The sequence below is a fragment of the Malaclemys terrapin genome, chromosome 1, assembly GCF_027887155.1.
Source record: "Malaclemys terrapin pileata isolate rMalTer1 chromosome 1, rMalTer1.hap1, whole genome shotgun sequence".
Taxonomy (NCBI): Eukaryota; Metazoa; Chordata; order Testudines; family Emydidae; genus Malaclemys; species Malaclemys terrapin.
Window position 1 is genome coordinate 200,864,300 of NC_071505.1, and position 14,746 is coordinate 200,879,045.

General features: G+C 40.3%; 1 protein-coding gene across 4 annotated transcripts in view; it reads right to left on the reverse strand.

Moving 5' to 3' along the window:
• Positions 1 to 2,539: 2,539 nt before the first annotated feature.
• The window catches only part of USP9X (ubiquitin specific peptidase 9 X-linked), a 217,540-nt gene continuing 205,333 nt past the window's right edge, over positions 2,540 to 14,746 (reverse strand). For all 4 annotated transcript variants that reach the window (XM_054005771.1, XM_054005769.1, XM_054005754.1 and 1 more), the window contains 5 exons: positions 14,257 to 14,345; positions 7,926 to 8,082; positions 6,581 to 6,793; positions 5,950 to 6,045; positions 2,540 to 4,385 (listed from right to left, as the gene is read on the reverse strand). In XM_054005771.1, the coding sequence (XP_053861746.1) occupies positions 4,251 to 4,385; positions 5,950 to 6,045; positions 6,581 to 6,793; positions 7,926 to 8,082; positions 14,257 to 14,345 (690 nt within the window). In that variant the 3' untranslated portion in view covers positions 2,540 to 4,250. The remainder of the gene's footprint in view (positions 4,386 to 5,949; positions 6,046 to 6,580; positions 6,794 to 7,925; positions 8,083 to 14,256; positions 14,346 to 14,746) is intronic.

Below are 14,746 nucleotides of genomic sequence, written 5' to 3' on the forward strand. Positions count from 1 at the left end.
TGTGAAAACAAAGAGAAGCTGGGGAGTGGGGAGAGAAAGAATTGGGGTCTCTCTCTCCCCTGAGCTCAGAACTTGCAAGAGTCTCATTTATTTTCACTTTCTTTCTACACAGATCTTAGTGAAGCATGGAGTATTCACAAAGTGGTGATTTTCCTAAAGACCTCTGCGTCTTGCTCCAGATAAAAGGCTGGTCATTTCTGTGACTGTGGGCACAGCGAGAGCCTGAGAAAAGGGGAGCTGGGAGGATGAAAAGCACAGTTACATGTGCGCTCTGTTTCAGGACACTACACAGTGCTGACATGGAATTCCCACACTACCCCAAGGGAAATGCGAGGTCTAAGAGAGTGGCCACATCTCCAGCAGACTTCGCAAATAGCAATAAAGGAAATATACTTGCAATGTGGGTTTGCAGTTTACCAAAGTATGGGTTAGCAAGGTTTTACTGCAATCAAAAATACATTGCTACCTACTACTACTCTAATCCTTTCCTAATATCACACATTCTCCCTTTATTTATACAATTAAAAAACTTTAAATCATAACATTTTTCTAATTTATTTCCAACAATGCAATGCCAGCATTGCAAACTTTACAGCAACACTTAGGTGTTAAAAAATTATTTTAATAGGAATTATATAAAAAAGAAAAAACCATATATTTTGGATCATTTTACCAGCATGCTTATTGCTGGCCAAGGATTTTGAGAGCTAGGAAAACCAATTAACAAGCATATAAAAAACAAAGCAAAACCTAAATAAATTAAGTTGCTACAGTGGGCTAATTTCAACCAATTTAACTTTGGCAAAGTAGCAAATCTGATTTGCTATGAGTGCAAAGTGTTATTAGGAGAGTTTTGGAAGAGTAACTGCTCTTCCTCAGCATATATGCTGAAACATGTACACTAGGCACAAGAGAATGATTGCAAAAGCATACAGTAGAACCTCAACTCACTTTCCTTAATTGGTTTGTCTCTTAAATGTTAAGTTTCACTCTAAGTGACCCCACAAAAATGGCATTGCGGGACTGCCTGTTTGTGTCTCAGTTTCCACATCAAAACATACTAGCTTACGCACAAAAGTATTTATTTCCCCTCCTAACTGCCAGTCCTGCAAACTATTCAGGAATCTCAAAGTCAAGCTGGGTGGCTTTCCTTCTTGTGCATCACCATCAGTAATACAAACCCTGCAGGTCAAATTATGCCCTCACTGACCTCTGTGAAATCCCGTTTTCTTCAATGGGTTTACACAGGGGTACTTAACAAGCTCTGTAATGAGAATTTAATAGTCTTATTGATTGCTAAGGAGGAATGGAGTTCCATTCACACACACATCTGTGTTGACCCTGCAGTAACAACAGTAAAAATTTAATTTAGTCACTAATGGTAGCAGGAATTAATCTAAATACACAGAGGGAGAACTTCTGTTGGGTAAAATGCATCTTTTTATACATACACTTTAACCACATATTACCACCACATAACATTACCTATAAATGTTCGATTTGTATGCATTTAAATGTCAAATTGTCAGGAAAATGAGAAATTGTTTTATTATTTATTGGCTCTTATTTTATGGAAGACCAGAGATTCCCCACTAAGTGTTCTAAACAGAAAATAGTGAAGGGGAAATTAAACCTTTAGGCACTTTGAGGATGTGTGCCATATCAATATTGAGGTATTGGATATAGCCTGAAAATGACCACTGCCATATTGCTGCAACAGTAACATGCATATTAAACTTTTTGCTAGTACAACATTTGTTACTTAAATTAATACAATTTAAAACTATTTTGCCCAGAGTGAAGAAGAGATTTTCTTCCCATCACACTTTTTGCTGTAGCTATCTATTTTGAAAAGCAACCAACAACACAGGCTAGCTTTCTTCAAAGTGGCAGATGCAGGATAACCTCAACTTGCCATCTGAAAATTAATTGCTACCAGTCATGATTCCCCAATTCAGGGGAGAGGGGAAAAAATCACAACCTTCAAAAATCTCACAAGTTTGTACACGTCTCTACAATCATTGCACTGTTAAAATTAATCACATTTGGCAAGGCTGAACTAGCACATGACATGTTTTTACCTAAATAGAAAAAAATACACAATCATCTCTGAGATAGCGTGTTTAACAATAATTACTGGTCCAAATCAATATGAACTATTTCAGCTCTAATATGAAGGCTAATATTTTGAGTTATAACTTCCAGTAAGTATCCTCAAACATATGTGGGAAAACTTCTCCCAAATTGAACAAGTTCTGGTAAAACGGTATTATTAAAAAACCATGAAAAACTGAATTAAGTTGTTGAGCACTACAGAACACATGGAAGCACAAAAGTGATCCTTGCTACATAGAATATTAAAAAAAAAATCAAACAAATGAATTCATCTCTATAGCCCTCCCTTATTACACTAAGTGCATAAGAATGCACTTGTGATTATTTTTTTTTCTTTGTTCATTTCAACACTACAGACCTTCTGTTTGATTAAGCAGCTTTGTTTCTATTAACTTAATTGTAAAAAACACCATCAAGCTTGTGCTCATTAAATATATACATGTATATATAAAAACATACAAAAAGTACAAGATAAATCACATTAAGAAACTTTTACAGGGTAATTGTCCTAATTTTTTATTCTTAGTCAAGGGCCAAATTTTTCTGTGCACAAAAATCTCAATGTGACTGTAGTTCCGGAATTCAGCATAGTGCCACTGCACAGAATTAAACTTTCTGTGCAGTCAATTAAAAAAACAAAAACAACAAAAAACAAAAAACACACACCACAGGACAAAATATTCTTCTTAAATCAAATTCTATTTGTGAATTCAGCAAAATAATTTCTATAAAATAAAACAGCAAAATATTTAAATAGTATAGGGTGGGCTGTATCCGTTTTGCAGGGGTATTTGGTTTTTAGACAGGTTGCAAAAAATTACACACATTCAAGTTACCAATTTTCATTTAAATACAGTATTTACTGATGCGTTTCTTGAAGTCTTTAAACAAATGTTTATTCCAGACTAGAGAACCTTAGAATTGTATGTGACTAACCAGTAGTTTCTTTTATAATTAAACCCTGCGTCTAAAGTTAAGATTTCTTGTATAATGGTTAAAGAGCTAAGACAATTCTTGCTTTCAAGTAGAACTGTGAATGAGCGGAAAACCAGCAAGTTAACTTGGTGCAGTGGCACTCACAAGTACTGTGTGATTTTGTTGACTTCCACTTCACTGGGATGCAGTAGAAGGAAAGTGTTGTTAGTTTATCTAATAAGCTCTACCAAAGAAACAAAACAAGCACACCAAATACAGTCTATTATGCTCCAGGCATCCTGGCATAGCAAAATTTTTGCATATTTGTTTTAAATCTTTTAAATTCCTATTACTGAAAACTAAGTGTTTTTATCCCACCCAGAGACAGAACTGTCCAACATTAGATGTGAGGAACATATGTGCAACTGAAAACCACTTGTTTGTCACATTTCCCTACCTCCCCCATTTTGTAGTCTAGGTGTAAGAAGAAAAAGCTCTGAGCAATACAGTTGTCACTTTGGGACAACTACTGTCATGGTTGGTTTTTTTCCCCCCTGATTGGCTACACTAACCTGGTGTGAAGCCATGCTAAATGTTACAGCATAACTATAGCTTCAAAGTGATTAACCTAATACCAGAATGAAAAAGGCAATGAAAAAAGATCTAGAAACAATGTTACATCACCAATTTTCCACATCAACCAAATAATTAAAAGGTTACCAGCCATTACGTTGCTCATAGTAAAATTGACTCCAGTGGCAAAGAATTAACATGAAACTATTTTTGTGGTTGACATGGATAGGCTTTTTCATAAAGGAGTTGATCCAACTGCCATTAGGCAGGCAACACTGGTTGCAGAGCGCAGCGGTTATATCAAGAAGTTACTTTTGTTTTCGTAGATCTGTGAGTCTCATCAAGACAAAAAAAATGTTTCTTGCTTAAGAATTAACAGTCAAACATTAATATACTATATACACCTTTGCCATTTACACATTAGCATCAGGCCATTTATTACAAAACACTATACACTTTCCACTGCAGGCAGGTTATATATTGACAGCAATTTTCTGCAGATAAGACAGTGAATAGACTCTCCACTCCATGTTGATTAGGAATAGTTTTTCTAGTTTTAAATATTAGCCAGACACAGAGAAAGGTTGGACTGTAAGGCCTGGGTGCACAGTCTTGATGGAGCAAGTTAATTGATTATGTGCATTTAACTAATCTTTCGTCTGAGGCGGGGAAACTTCTTCACTGCCTTCATAATTTTCTTGTGCTCGTTGGCCAGTTCGTTGAGGGTTGTTCATATGATGTGCTGCTGGGCCTGTATATGGCTGTCCATGCACATGGTTATTCTGCAAAATAGAATAAAACATTTTAAGGAGACATTATGCTTGTGAAATTTTTTCTAAGCAATTATAGTGATTCCCCCACTCCTTTGAACATACACCACTGAAAAAAATACCCCAAAGCATAGTGAACTGGTTAATTAGTAATACATATTTCAGGATGTTTATTCATTACTGTGAAGTCTCCTGCCCTTACCTTTTAAATGAATTTATGCTGAAGATAAAAAATTCTGAATTGAAATTGCAAAGATTAAGCTATAGTGAAAAATTAGTAAATACAGATTTTAAGTTGCAGACAATTACATGCAAAACAAAGCAAAAAAAGAGGATGAATGGAATGCTGCCTATGTGATGTATACAGTTTAGATTAAAATGTATATATAGTTCTACCAAAAGATAAAACAGTATGGGAGAAAATTTTAAAAAATAAATACACAATAAAAGAAATTAACTATAATTGTGCAAACATACATTAGGTTTTGTCTGCTAAAAAATAATTGTAACAGAAGTAAATAAAATCTGAACAGTTATTTTCTCCAGATGCTAACAAGTACAATTTTTCAAAACTAACAAGTAAAATTTTTGATTAAAAATACACCTATACAACTGTCAATTGTAAAACGTTGTCTGTCCATGACACTTCAAGAAACTGCAATATTTGACTTAATAATAAACCTATTATTGCAATACTAAGAAAAAAGGGTTGTGTGTGTTACAGGGTGAGAAATGCCAGCTGTTATGAGAAAATGAACACATCACACAAGTAAAGGATTAATCAGTGAGTTTGTGATAAACTGTGGCTTAACTCCAAGGGGATGGAGAAGTCTACAACTGCTCTGCTGAGAACATCAGTAAGGAAAGCAAGATGAAGGGGAAATGGGTTTGGGCAGGGCAGGAAATAAAATTAGCAAATTCAGAATATATAAGTGATTTGGAGAAAAGTTGGAAAATAAAAACTGCAGTTAACTCTGGGACCTACTAATTTAGTTATTACCAGCTCAATAAATCTAGGTATGATTTCTTTCAAATCTAGCTTTCCATTTAAATAGATGCTAACAAAATAGTCACTTAACCCTGAAACAGATTTAAATTTTATATGCACTTTAAACTTGGGTATCAGTGTTCACAGAACAAATTATATATGGGACAAAGTCATTTTTAAGTACCAGTAATTACTAAAGTCTAAAACAATTTACTAATGTAGGGCTGGATTCTATCATTTAAGTCAATGGTGCAATTCACAGAGTAAGGTGATAAACATGGAAGAAGCACAGCTGAATCAAACCAGTATGCATTCGCTAGGGGATGGTAGTCAGCATATGTGCTTTTAGTATGAATGATAAATATCTGTTATGGTAAAATGTTGGGTTTTATGTGAAATTCTGATGGAGAAATTGCTTCTAGTAAATGATGCTGAATGTTCATCTTTATGATCACTCTAGAAGTGTGAGATTTGAACTATAATGTGTTTCTAGTTAAACATTTATTACAGTGTGAGTTAGCATGAAAGCTAAAACAAAAAGTTAGACTTTAGATCCTTCAACGGAAAGTGAAACTCTGCACTGTTTACCTGTTGATACTGGGAACCGGGTGAATGAGGATACAATGGGGCATCTTCTGGTGGGGAGGATTCATGTTCATCTGGGGCGTCTGGGTCATCTGGTTCCTAAAATTAACAGACAGTAAAAGATTACTTTTCAAGTCAAATCCAATCCCATCCTTAAACTGTAATCTCACTGTTCTTGGGAGACCAAGACACTCCTCCCTTCCCTCCCCCCAACATTTTAAAAAAACAACATTAAGTGGCAGCTTGCTCAATATCATCGAGAAAAGTCTTACTTTTGAAATACGTTATCAGATATCACCTTATCTCTTCCTAGAATTGAATTTCACCATTTTAGTTCAATTAGGAGTATTCCAACTTTGGAATCAGTTAATGCCAATACAAACAGTAAGTAACAGAAGAAAAGATTACTACAAACCATCAGCACTATACAACTGGCAGTCAGTGGAAATGATTGTTAATTTTAGGCAGTTTCATACTAGCAAATGAAGTTACAGAACTTCTTACTTCTAAAACCAGCAGAAACCAGGAACAATCTGCTGCCCAACTCACTGTTGCTACTACTGGATAAGGTACAAAGGATTTTGAGCATTTAAAGCAGTAATTTTATTTAACTTTCCGAAGCCTAATTCTTTACCTCTTCTGGGCAGAGTTCACAAGCTTTTGCAAGGGTCATTCTAGCACTGTGAGATCTTTCCAAGAAGTAACCATTTGATGTTTCATTACTCTGCACTGGGGGAGACCAATTATTATATGTGTATTGTGGATTTCCAGTATATGGCCTACGCTCAAGTTCATCTCCAAGCCACTCTACTGCCCAGGTCCATTTTCTCTTCAAATCTCCATTGCTCTGCAGAGATAGAAAATTGACAGTTCAGAATCCCTTTTTTATTCTTCAAACACAATACTTCTTCTCTATTGCCACAACATCCATCTATAGGAAAACATGTTACCATCTTCACACTAGCTCACTGTTTAAACCTGAGGTGGGCAAACTATGGCCCGCGGGCCACATCCTGCCCGGCTGGCCAGCCCCCGGACCCTCCCCTGCTGGTTTCCCCCCTCCCCCGCAGCCTCAGCTCACTGCACCGCTGGCGGCAGGGCTGCGGGCTCCTGCCGGGCAGGGCAGCTGCAGAGCTGCGGCCTGACTCAGTGCTTTGTGCTGCGCGGTGGCGTGGCTGCCTCTAGCCAGGCAGTGCGGTTGCCTGTCCTGGGCAGCGTGGCTGTACCGCCACCTGCCACCGGTGCTCCAGGCAAAGTGGTAAGGGGGCAGGAAGGTTTGGATAGAGGGTAGGGGAGTTCAGGGTGGGGGGCAGGGGTGTGGATAGGGGTCAGGGCAGTCAGAGGGCAGGGAACAGGGGGGTTGATTGGGGCAGGGTTCCTGGGGGGGCAGTCAGGAAGGGGGGGGCTGGATGGGGCTGCAGCGGCAGTCAGGGGACAGAGAGGGGTGAACGGGGCAGGGGTCCTGAGGGGGGCCATCAGGGGACAGGGAACAGAGGGGATTGGATGGGGAAGGGGTCCCGGGGGGGCCGTCAGGGGCGAGAAGCAAGGGGAGGGGGTTAGATAGGGGGCAGGAGCCAGGCCATGCCTGGCTGTTTGGGGAGGCACAGCCTCCCCCAACCAGCCCTCCATATATTTTCAGAAACCCAATGTAGCCCTCAGGCCACAAAGTTGGCCCGCCCCTGGTTTAAACAAAAGTTCTTTTTACTGAGTACATACATTTTTTTCCAGAAGGGTAATGTGACAGGAAGCATTGGTGGGTTTGGAGCAGCTGCCATACAAGCATTAATACAATCTGTAAATTACTGTCAAGTTTAGCTGAATCCCTCCCCTCCCACTTCCTTCTTCTGATCTTTTGACAAAGAAATATCCAAATGAGTTTTACTTAGAGGAAGAGTGCAATTTACTCTGTTGTAATTTGCTTGACTTACTTTCTATCTAGAATTCTAAAACAACTATGAAGTCAGAATGGAAGTTATCACCTGTAAGATTTGGTAGGCTACAGGACAGTTGCTGAAAAGAGCTACCATGCACTTTATACACTGGTAAGCTCTTTTCTGATAATGGTTCTTAGAACGCTGAATGGTGTCAAATAGCCCATCCCTGTCATCTGGGATTCCTTTAAGTGCATTGTGAATCCTGCAAAAAAAAAATTCCAAGGTCAAAATTTTAGTCCTCAAATTTGTTAATTGTTACACATTATAAAACAGTGACTGGAATTACACTTCAATTACACTGTAATTATAAAAGTTAATATTCTGATTACAGGATTTTGTAGTAGGTGTGCATCAAAAAGTATAACAGAGTAATTACAATGTAATGTATTAATTATGACTCTAAAAGGGTTTAGTAACAATTCAGTTATATGCTTGACCTCCCGGATATATAAAATCAGAGTAATCACAGATATCAAAAAGCAGAACGACAATCATAGCTATAGCAATAAAGTGTAACCTATTAATCATTAGTTCTCAATCAACAGAATTAAAACAAATTCTTTCCATAAATATCTACCACCCATTGTAATGCTAGAATACAGTTACATCTCAGAAAGGTTGCTTACCTTACAGTAAATGTTGCTTGAGATGTCATCAGTGTGGATCCCGCTATAGATGCATGTGCGCCTCATACATGTGAGATAGGAGTCTTTTGCTGGGGCTGTGCATGCACCTCGTGCTTCTTCACATTCCTGTACGACAGCATAAAGGGCGGAGCGTCCGCAACTGTCCCTCAGTTCCCTCATCAATTCAGAATTCCATATGCTGAGGGCTCAGAAAAAGTCGGTATGGAGGAGGGGTTGTGGGATCCACACTGACAACATCTTGAAGAAGGTTTAGTTCTGTCCACACAGTGGATGAATGAACTTGAAATGTCCAGAGCATGCAGTTTGTCTCCTGGTGTAGAATGGGTTTTTGGAAAACAAATTAACTTGATTTGAGTGGAATTCTGAGACCACCTTAAGGATGAACATAGGATGAGGTCTCAGTACGACCATGTCTCTGTGAAATGTCATGTAGAGAGATTCAGCCACAAAGACCTGGAGCTCACAGGATTCCCCTAGTCAAGGTGATGGGAACCAGAAAGATCATCTTTAAAGTAAGATAGGACAGGGTGCACCCCGAGAATAACTCAAAAGGGAAGCACAGTAAGATTTAGGAAGAGGATATTACGGTCTCACACAAGAGTTAGTTCTTTAGCTAGGGCTAAATGTATAAGAGGTCTTTGTGGATCTTCAATACAGTTGGTTCTGAGAAGATCAAAGACAAGTGTACAGGTGCCAGGTGGACCATGATAGAGCTAAATGAAAGGCCAGAATGTTTTAAATGCAGTATGTGGTAAGATTTTTGGTACCTAAGTTTCTACTGAGACTGGGTTGTGCTGGGCCACCCATATGGAGAACCTCTTCTATTTTGTTGAATTGGTCTTTCTTGTATGTTGCTTACAACTATGTATAAGGATTTCCTGCATCTGAAAGGAGCAGTCTCCGTCAATGGTTCTCAACCAACCAGCCAACATCCAGGCTGCCAGATGTGGTCACTTTGGGGCTAAATGCAGAATATGATTATTGTTCTGAGATATGTCTGGCAGAGAGATGGGAGGCTGAATGGACATCTGTAGCGGGTTTCTCACCCAAAACTGCCTCAGCCAGTAAGATGCCACAAGGATAACTGTGGTCTTGACCCGTCTGATCTTACATAGTACTCTGGGAAAATTGGGGAAAAGGCATAAGTGAGGCTTCAGTTCCACAGATCCCCCTCAAGAGCAAAAGTTGGACATTTGGTGTTTTCCCTGGTGGTGAACAGGTCTTTTATGGGACTCTCCCACTTCGAAATATCTGCTGGATGATGGAGTTCTGTAGTGACCACTCATAATTGGTGAGTGATTGTCTGCTTAAGAAGTCCTCTAGGCTGTTACTGGCTCCTGGGAGGTGAAGAGCCATAGGGGTTATCCTGTGTTGCTGACAACATTCATAACATGATTGCTCCCTGGGACGGGAGTAATAAGCACACACTGGTATGCTTATGTAGACCACTGCAGATGTGTTGTCTTTTATGCAGAATTTCATGTCACTTTAGGACCAGGTGCCTTGCATCTCAGATGGTCCAGGTGACCACCCTAATCTGTCTCTGACATGTTTGAGATTAGTGTCACTGTTGGAGGGAAAGCAGAAAGGTATTCCACACGTTTTTGGGTTCTAGCTACCAATTCCGCTCTGAGATGACTCGAGGTGGAACATCTGGTGTCTTACTGGGGAATAGACTGACTTCAGTGTTTTAAGGGTCGCAGGTGAAGTCTAGCAAGTGGTGTCAGTTAATTGCCATGCTGACAGTTGGCTTAATAGTCAGACAGGTCTGCACTGTCATCATGGCCCGATTTGATTTTATTCCATTCAGTAGTCATTGCAAAGAAGAACTTGTCCTTGGAGTGACGTGAGGAGGCTACCACAGTTCCTATGATTGCTCACTTGTGATGGAGTAAGGAACAATTTTAGTTCACCAGGAGGTCTATCTGGATGAAAAGGGAGAAGGCATTTTTCAGGCCCGATGCTCTTCTGCTGGAATCCACCTTTGGTCAGCCAATCGTTCCAGGTAAGGGTAGATATGAATGTCCCTTCTCCTCATATAGGATGCCACAACAGCAGACACTTTGTGAATATTGTGTGTGCTATGAAGAGTCCAAACAGCAATACTTTGTACTGGTAATAAATGGACTCCACTGTGAGGCTTAGCCATCCACCTATCCCACAGAAAGTACCTATGTGGAAGTACACATCCTGTAAGCTGAAAACCATGAATCAGTCTTGAGTCAGAAGGGATGGAATGACGGAGGCAATAGTTACCATTCTGAATCTGAGCGTGCGTGCACACGTGAGTGTGTGTGTGTATATGTATATATTATAAATAAAAAAATACTTCAGAATTCTCAGGTCTAGGATAGGATGAAGACACAGTCTTTTCTGGAATGAGGATATATCAGGACTAGATGCCTCTTCCCCTGTATTCTTGAGAGACCTCTTCTGTGGCTTTTAGACGGAGCAACAAGGCTAATTCTGTTAGCAGAAGGCTCTTGTGAGAAGGGTCCCTGAAGAAGGATGGGGAAGTGGGTAGGCAAGGGGAAATGGATGGGACAGCGGGCAATGATGTCTAGCATCCATCTGTCTTCTGTAATTGCAGACTAGGCCTATTGGAAGGAGGCAAAGTTGGCTTGCTGAGGTAATGATTGGCTCTAGACAGGCTTTGGAGTGGCTCAACACTTCTGTCAAACGTGCTACCTCAGAGCAGGTGCAGTGTGCATTACAGAGAAGGATAGTGTAAATGCCCCTGGAGTACTGGGGCATTTTTCTGAGTGTTTTTTCAGGTTGCCTACTTTAGGAGAAGGAGGGTGTTCTCTGTCTCAGTTGTGATCGGGCTTGTGCATATCCCTAAAGACTGCAGTGTGGCCCAAGAGTCCTTTAGTGAGTGGAACACCTCATCTGTTTGACTACCAAAGAGCTCTATTCCCTCGACAGACAGCTCCTCTATTGTGCATTGCACCTCCTTAGGAATGCCTAATGCTTGCAACCAGGATAGATCGATCTCTGCTGAACACTGAAAAAAGAATGAGGTGAAGGTGATGAGGAGCACATCTCTTCAAGTGGCAGTGCTGAAACATGGGGTGATCTTGGTAGCAGAGGTGCCAGTGCCAATCTCCACACAGAGGACATCTCGGGTGGAGATGCAGACTCTTGCCAATATATACTTCAGGATTCTACCAACAGTGTCCATGACAGCACCTGCAAGACTGAGAATGTTCTGGCTGGTAACATGCGACCATGTCTTTCCTGAGCCATGCTAGTGGTTGAGCTTTTATTCCTAACCCCCACAGTAGCAGAGTACTGGTATGGTATGTGGCTTTCCTCAAGGCAAAACTGGTAGTGACTGTGCCCAGTGGTGAGTGGAATAAGACCATCACAGGATAGGCAGGACTCAAAGCTGGGGATTTTTAGTTTGCCTTGAGGTGTGGCAGTTGATGCAAAGTACCTAAACCCTCTGTACAGGAAGGCGGTCTTGTTTTTTTGAAGCGGTTCAATTGAAAGCAGTCCACTTATTAGTGGAGAGAAAGAAAAACAAATTCTTCAGGTAGATCAGTGAAACTGAATGGCAGCAAATACTAATAAGTAGTGGGGTGCACATGGGTGACAGGAAGGAACTGGGAGATGGCTGTGATCACTCCACCCTATATACCCTCATAAGGGAGCATGAGGTGGCACAGACCCAGTGGACACTGCTACTCAAAACACTCTGATATAACATGCTTGAGGTGCATGAACATGTACAGTGAGATCCACAGTGTGCATACTTGAAAAATCCTAGTTAAACTCGTATTTCAAATGCTGAAAATCCAGCAGTTGGACATATGAAAACAGTAACACTATTCAAAATCCCAAACCTACCTAGCACTTTTGCACAGGTCTAATGTTGTGTCTTGTTAAATTGTTTCCATCTTCAAGAGTGTTTCTTAAGCTAAAGACTATGAACTTTATACATCTAGCTGAGTTGGATATGCAAGTGTTGACACACCATATAGGGGTTCAGAATCTAGGGAATGTTTACACTGAAGTCTGGGTAGACAGATTCACAATAGCCTGGCTCAAGCTAGCACGCTAAAAATAGCAACACGGATGATGTGACTTGGGTGACAGCTCAGGCTCTCAAGCCCATGCTACACTCTGGGTCCAAGCTCAGGTGGCTAGCCCAGGTCTGCATTGGTGCCACAACGTTCACACTTATGTTTAGTACACTAGCTCGAACTAACCTACCAAAACGTTGTCTACCTGGGCTGGGAGCCAGGCTCCCCTCTGTACTGTAGACATATCCTGGAAGGTTTGTTGGGAACAACTTCCTCTCAGCATGTAAATCAAGACTTATAAATAAATTAATTAAAAAAAGATCATCTCCCAGTCTTTGGAGCACAGCAAGCTACACCACTGTCTTCTCAGAGAAGGTCTTCAGGGATATGTCCAGATAGCAGCTGAACTAAAAAGTCCAATCCAACTCTAAAGGAAATGACTTAAGGGTCCCCTCACATATTTTCATCACTGCAATCAGTTTTCATTGTAACACTGTTTCAAATGATTTACTAAAATCTGACTACTAATGTATTTCCACACACAAGCTATAAAGCAGTGGCTGTATTTCAAAACATGGCCAACTACCACCTAGACCACATTTACTGCAAGTTGTACCCCTCTTCCATGACACTGTGTACGTATGTTTTGTTTCAGACTGAAAGCTCTCCGAGGCATGGACAGTCCCTTCTTTTGTGTTTGTACAGTGCTTTTGATTGAGGCTACCAGAAAAAAAAAAGAGTCAATATTTATAAAATTGCAAAGAAAAAAAATTGAGCATTTTAATGGTCATTTAAAAAAGTCCTTATTCTCTCAATTGGTGAGAATTGTGTTTCAAACTGGTTTGAATACTTGACACTCTTAAAAGAGACAACAGTCTATTAAAATGTGAACTAATGTAGAATGTTTGCTGTCTTTGAAAACCGCAACTCTCCCAACTTCATAGGTGTCAAAGGTAATAGTCCTATCCACATAGAAATGTGTCATGACCAATTACACCACTATCACCACAGTATACTCCTCTTAAATGGAACAGCCACTTTACTGAAATGTTTCCAAGGAAGCAGTCTAGCCTAATGACACTGAGTACCAATGACTGCTGCTTAACTGGAATATTAGTAAAGGTTCCACTTTTAGGCTAGGTCCACACTACCCGCCTGATTCGGCGGGTAGAGATCGATCCCAGAAGCGCTCCCCCGTCGACTGCGAAACTCCTGCTCGCTGAGAGAGGAAGCGCTGTCGACGGGGGAGCTTGCCTGCGCCGCGTGGACCTGCAGTAAGTAAACTTAGTTCGATCTAGGAAACGTCGACTTCAGCTACGCTATTCTCGTAGCTGAAGTTGCGTTTCTTAGATCGATCCCCCGTCCCAGTGTGGACCAAGCCTTAGAGGGATGCATTCAATTGGTGTTAAGTGGCTAAATAGCTTTCCGCCAGTTATGAAAAAAGTGAAATTCTAAGCTCAAGTTTTAAATACACAAGTTGCCTAATTTTAAAAGTAGGGATAAAAATGAAGTAAGCTGAATATAAAAGTTTTGTCCTTGTGTTTTGCTTAGTAGAGTTTAAGTCTTTTCAGATTTTTTAAGTCCATTTCTCTTAATCAGCAGAACCATTTAGTTGGGAAGAGAAACTGTCCAACAGGGGAGTCCCAAATTATGAAAAGATGGAATTCTACTGTAAAATGAAAAAAAAAAAAAAAGAATACTAACCTGTGGGTCTGCCAAGAGTCCTCAATCAACAGGATTTGCAAAAGCAGATCCAAGTAAGGTCGAAGTTCATAGGTGTATGAATATGCAACCTTAAAAGAAGTGAAAATGAAGTGAAAATTATGTCTCAGAAAAAATGTTTCTTAAAACAGGATGTTGTAATAAAGATAACTGGGGCATGAGTTTGAAATGGTTGCAATATTCATGCTCTGAATACTTAATTCTGCTTCTCTGGCGATCTCTCTCAGACACTACTGTCAATCTGGGGCCTTCGCTTCCCCAGGAGGAGTTTGGCAAGACTCCCTCAGCTCTTGGGAATTTTGATTCCTTGGGGTGGTGGTAGCAAGCACTGCACATGAACCAGGCCCCTTACTATATGTTGCACATAACCTCCCCTCTATTACAAGATATAAATATTGACATTTCAGCATTCCAGTCAGTTCTCAGTTGCATAGCATGGGAATCTCCTGAGGAGACAAGACCAGCAGAGAGA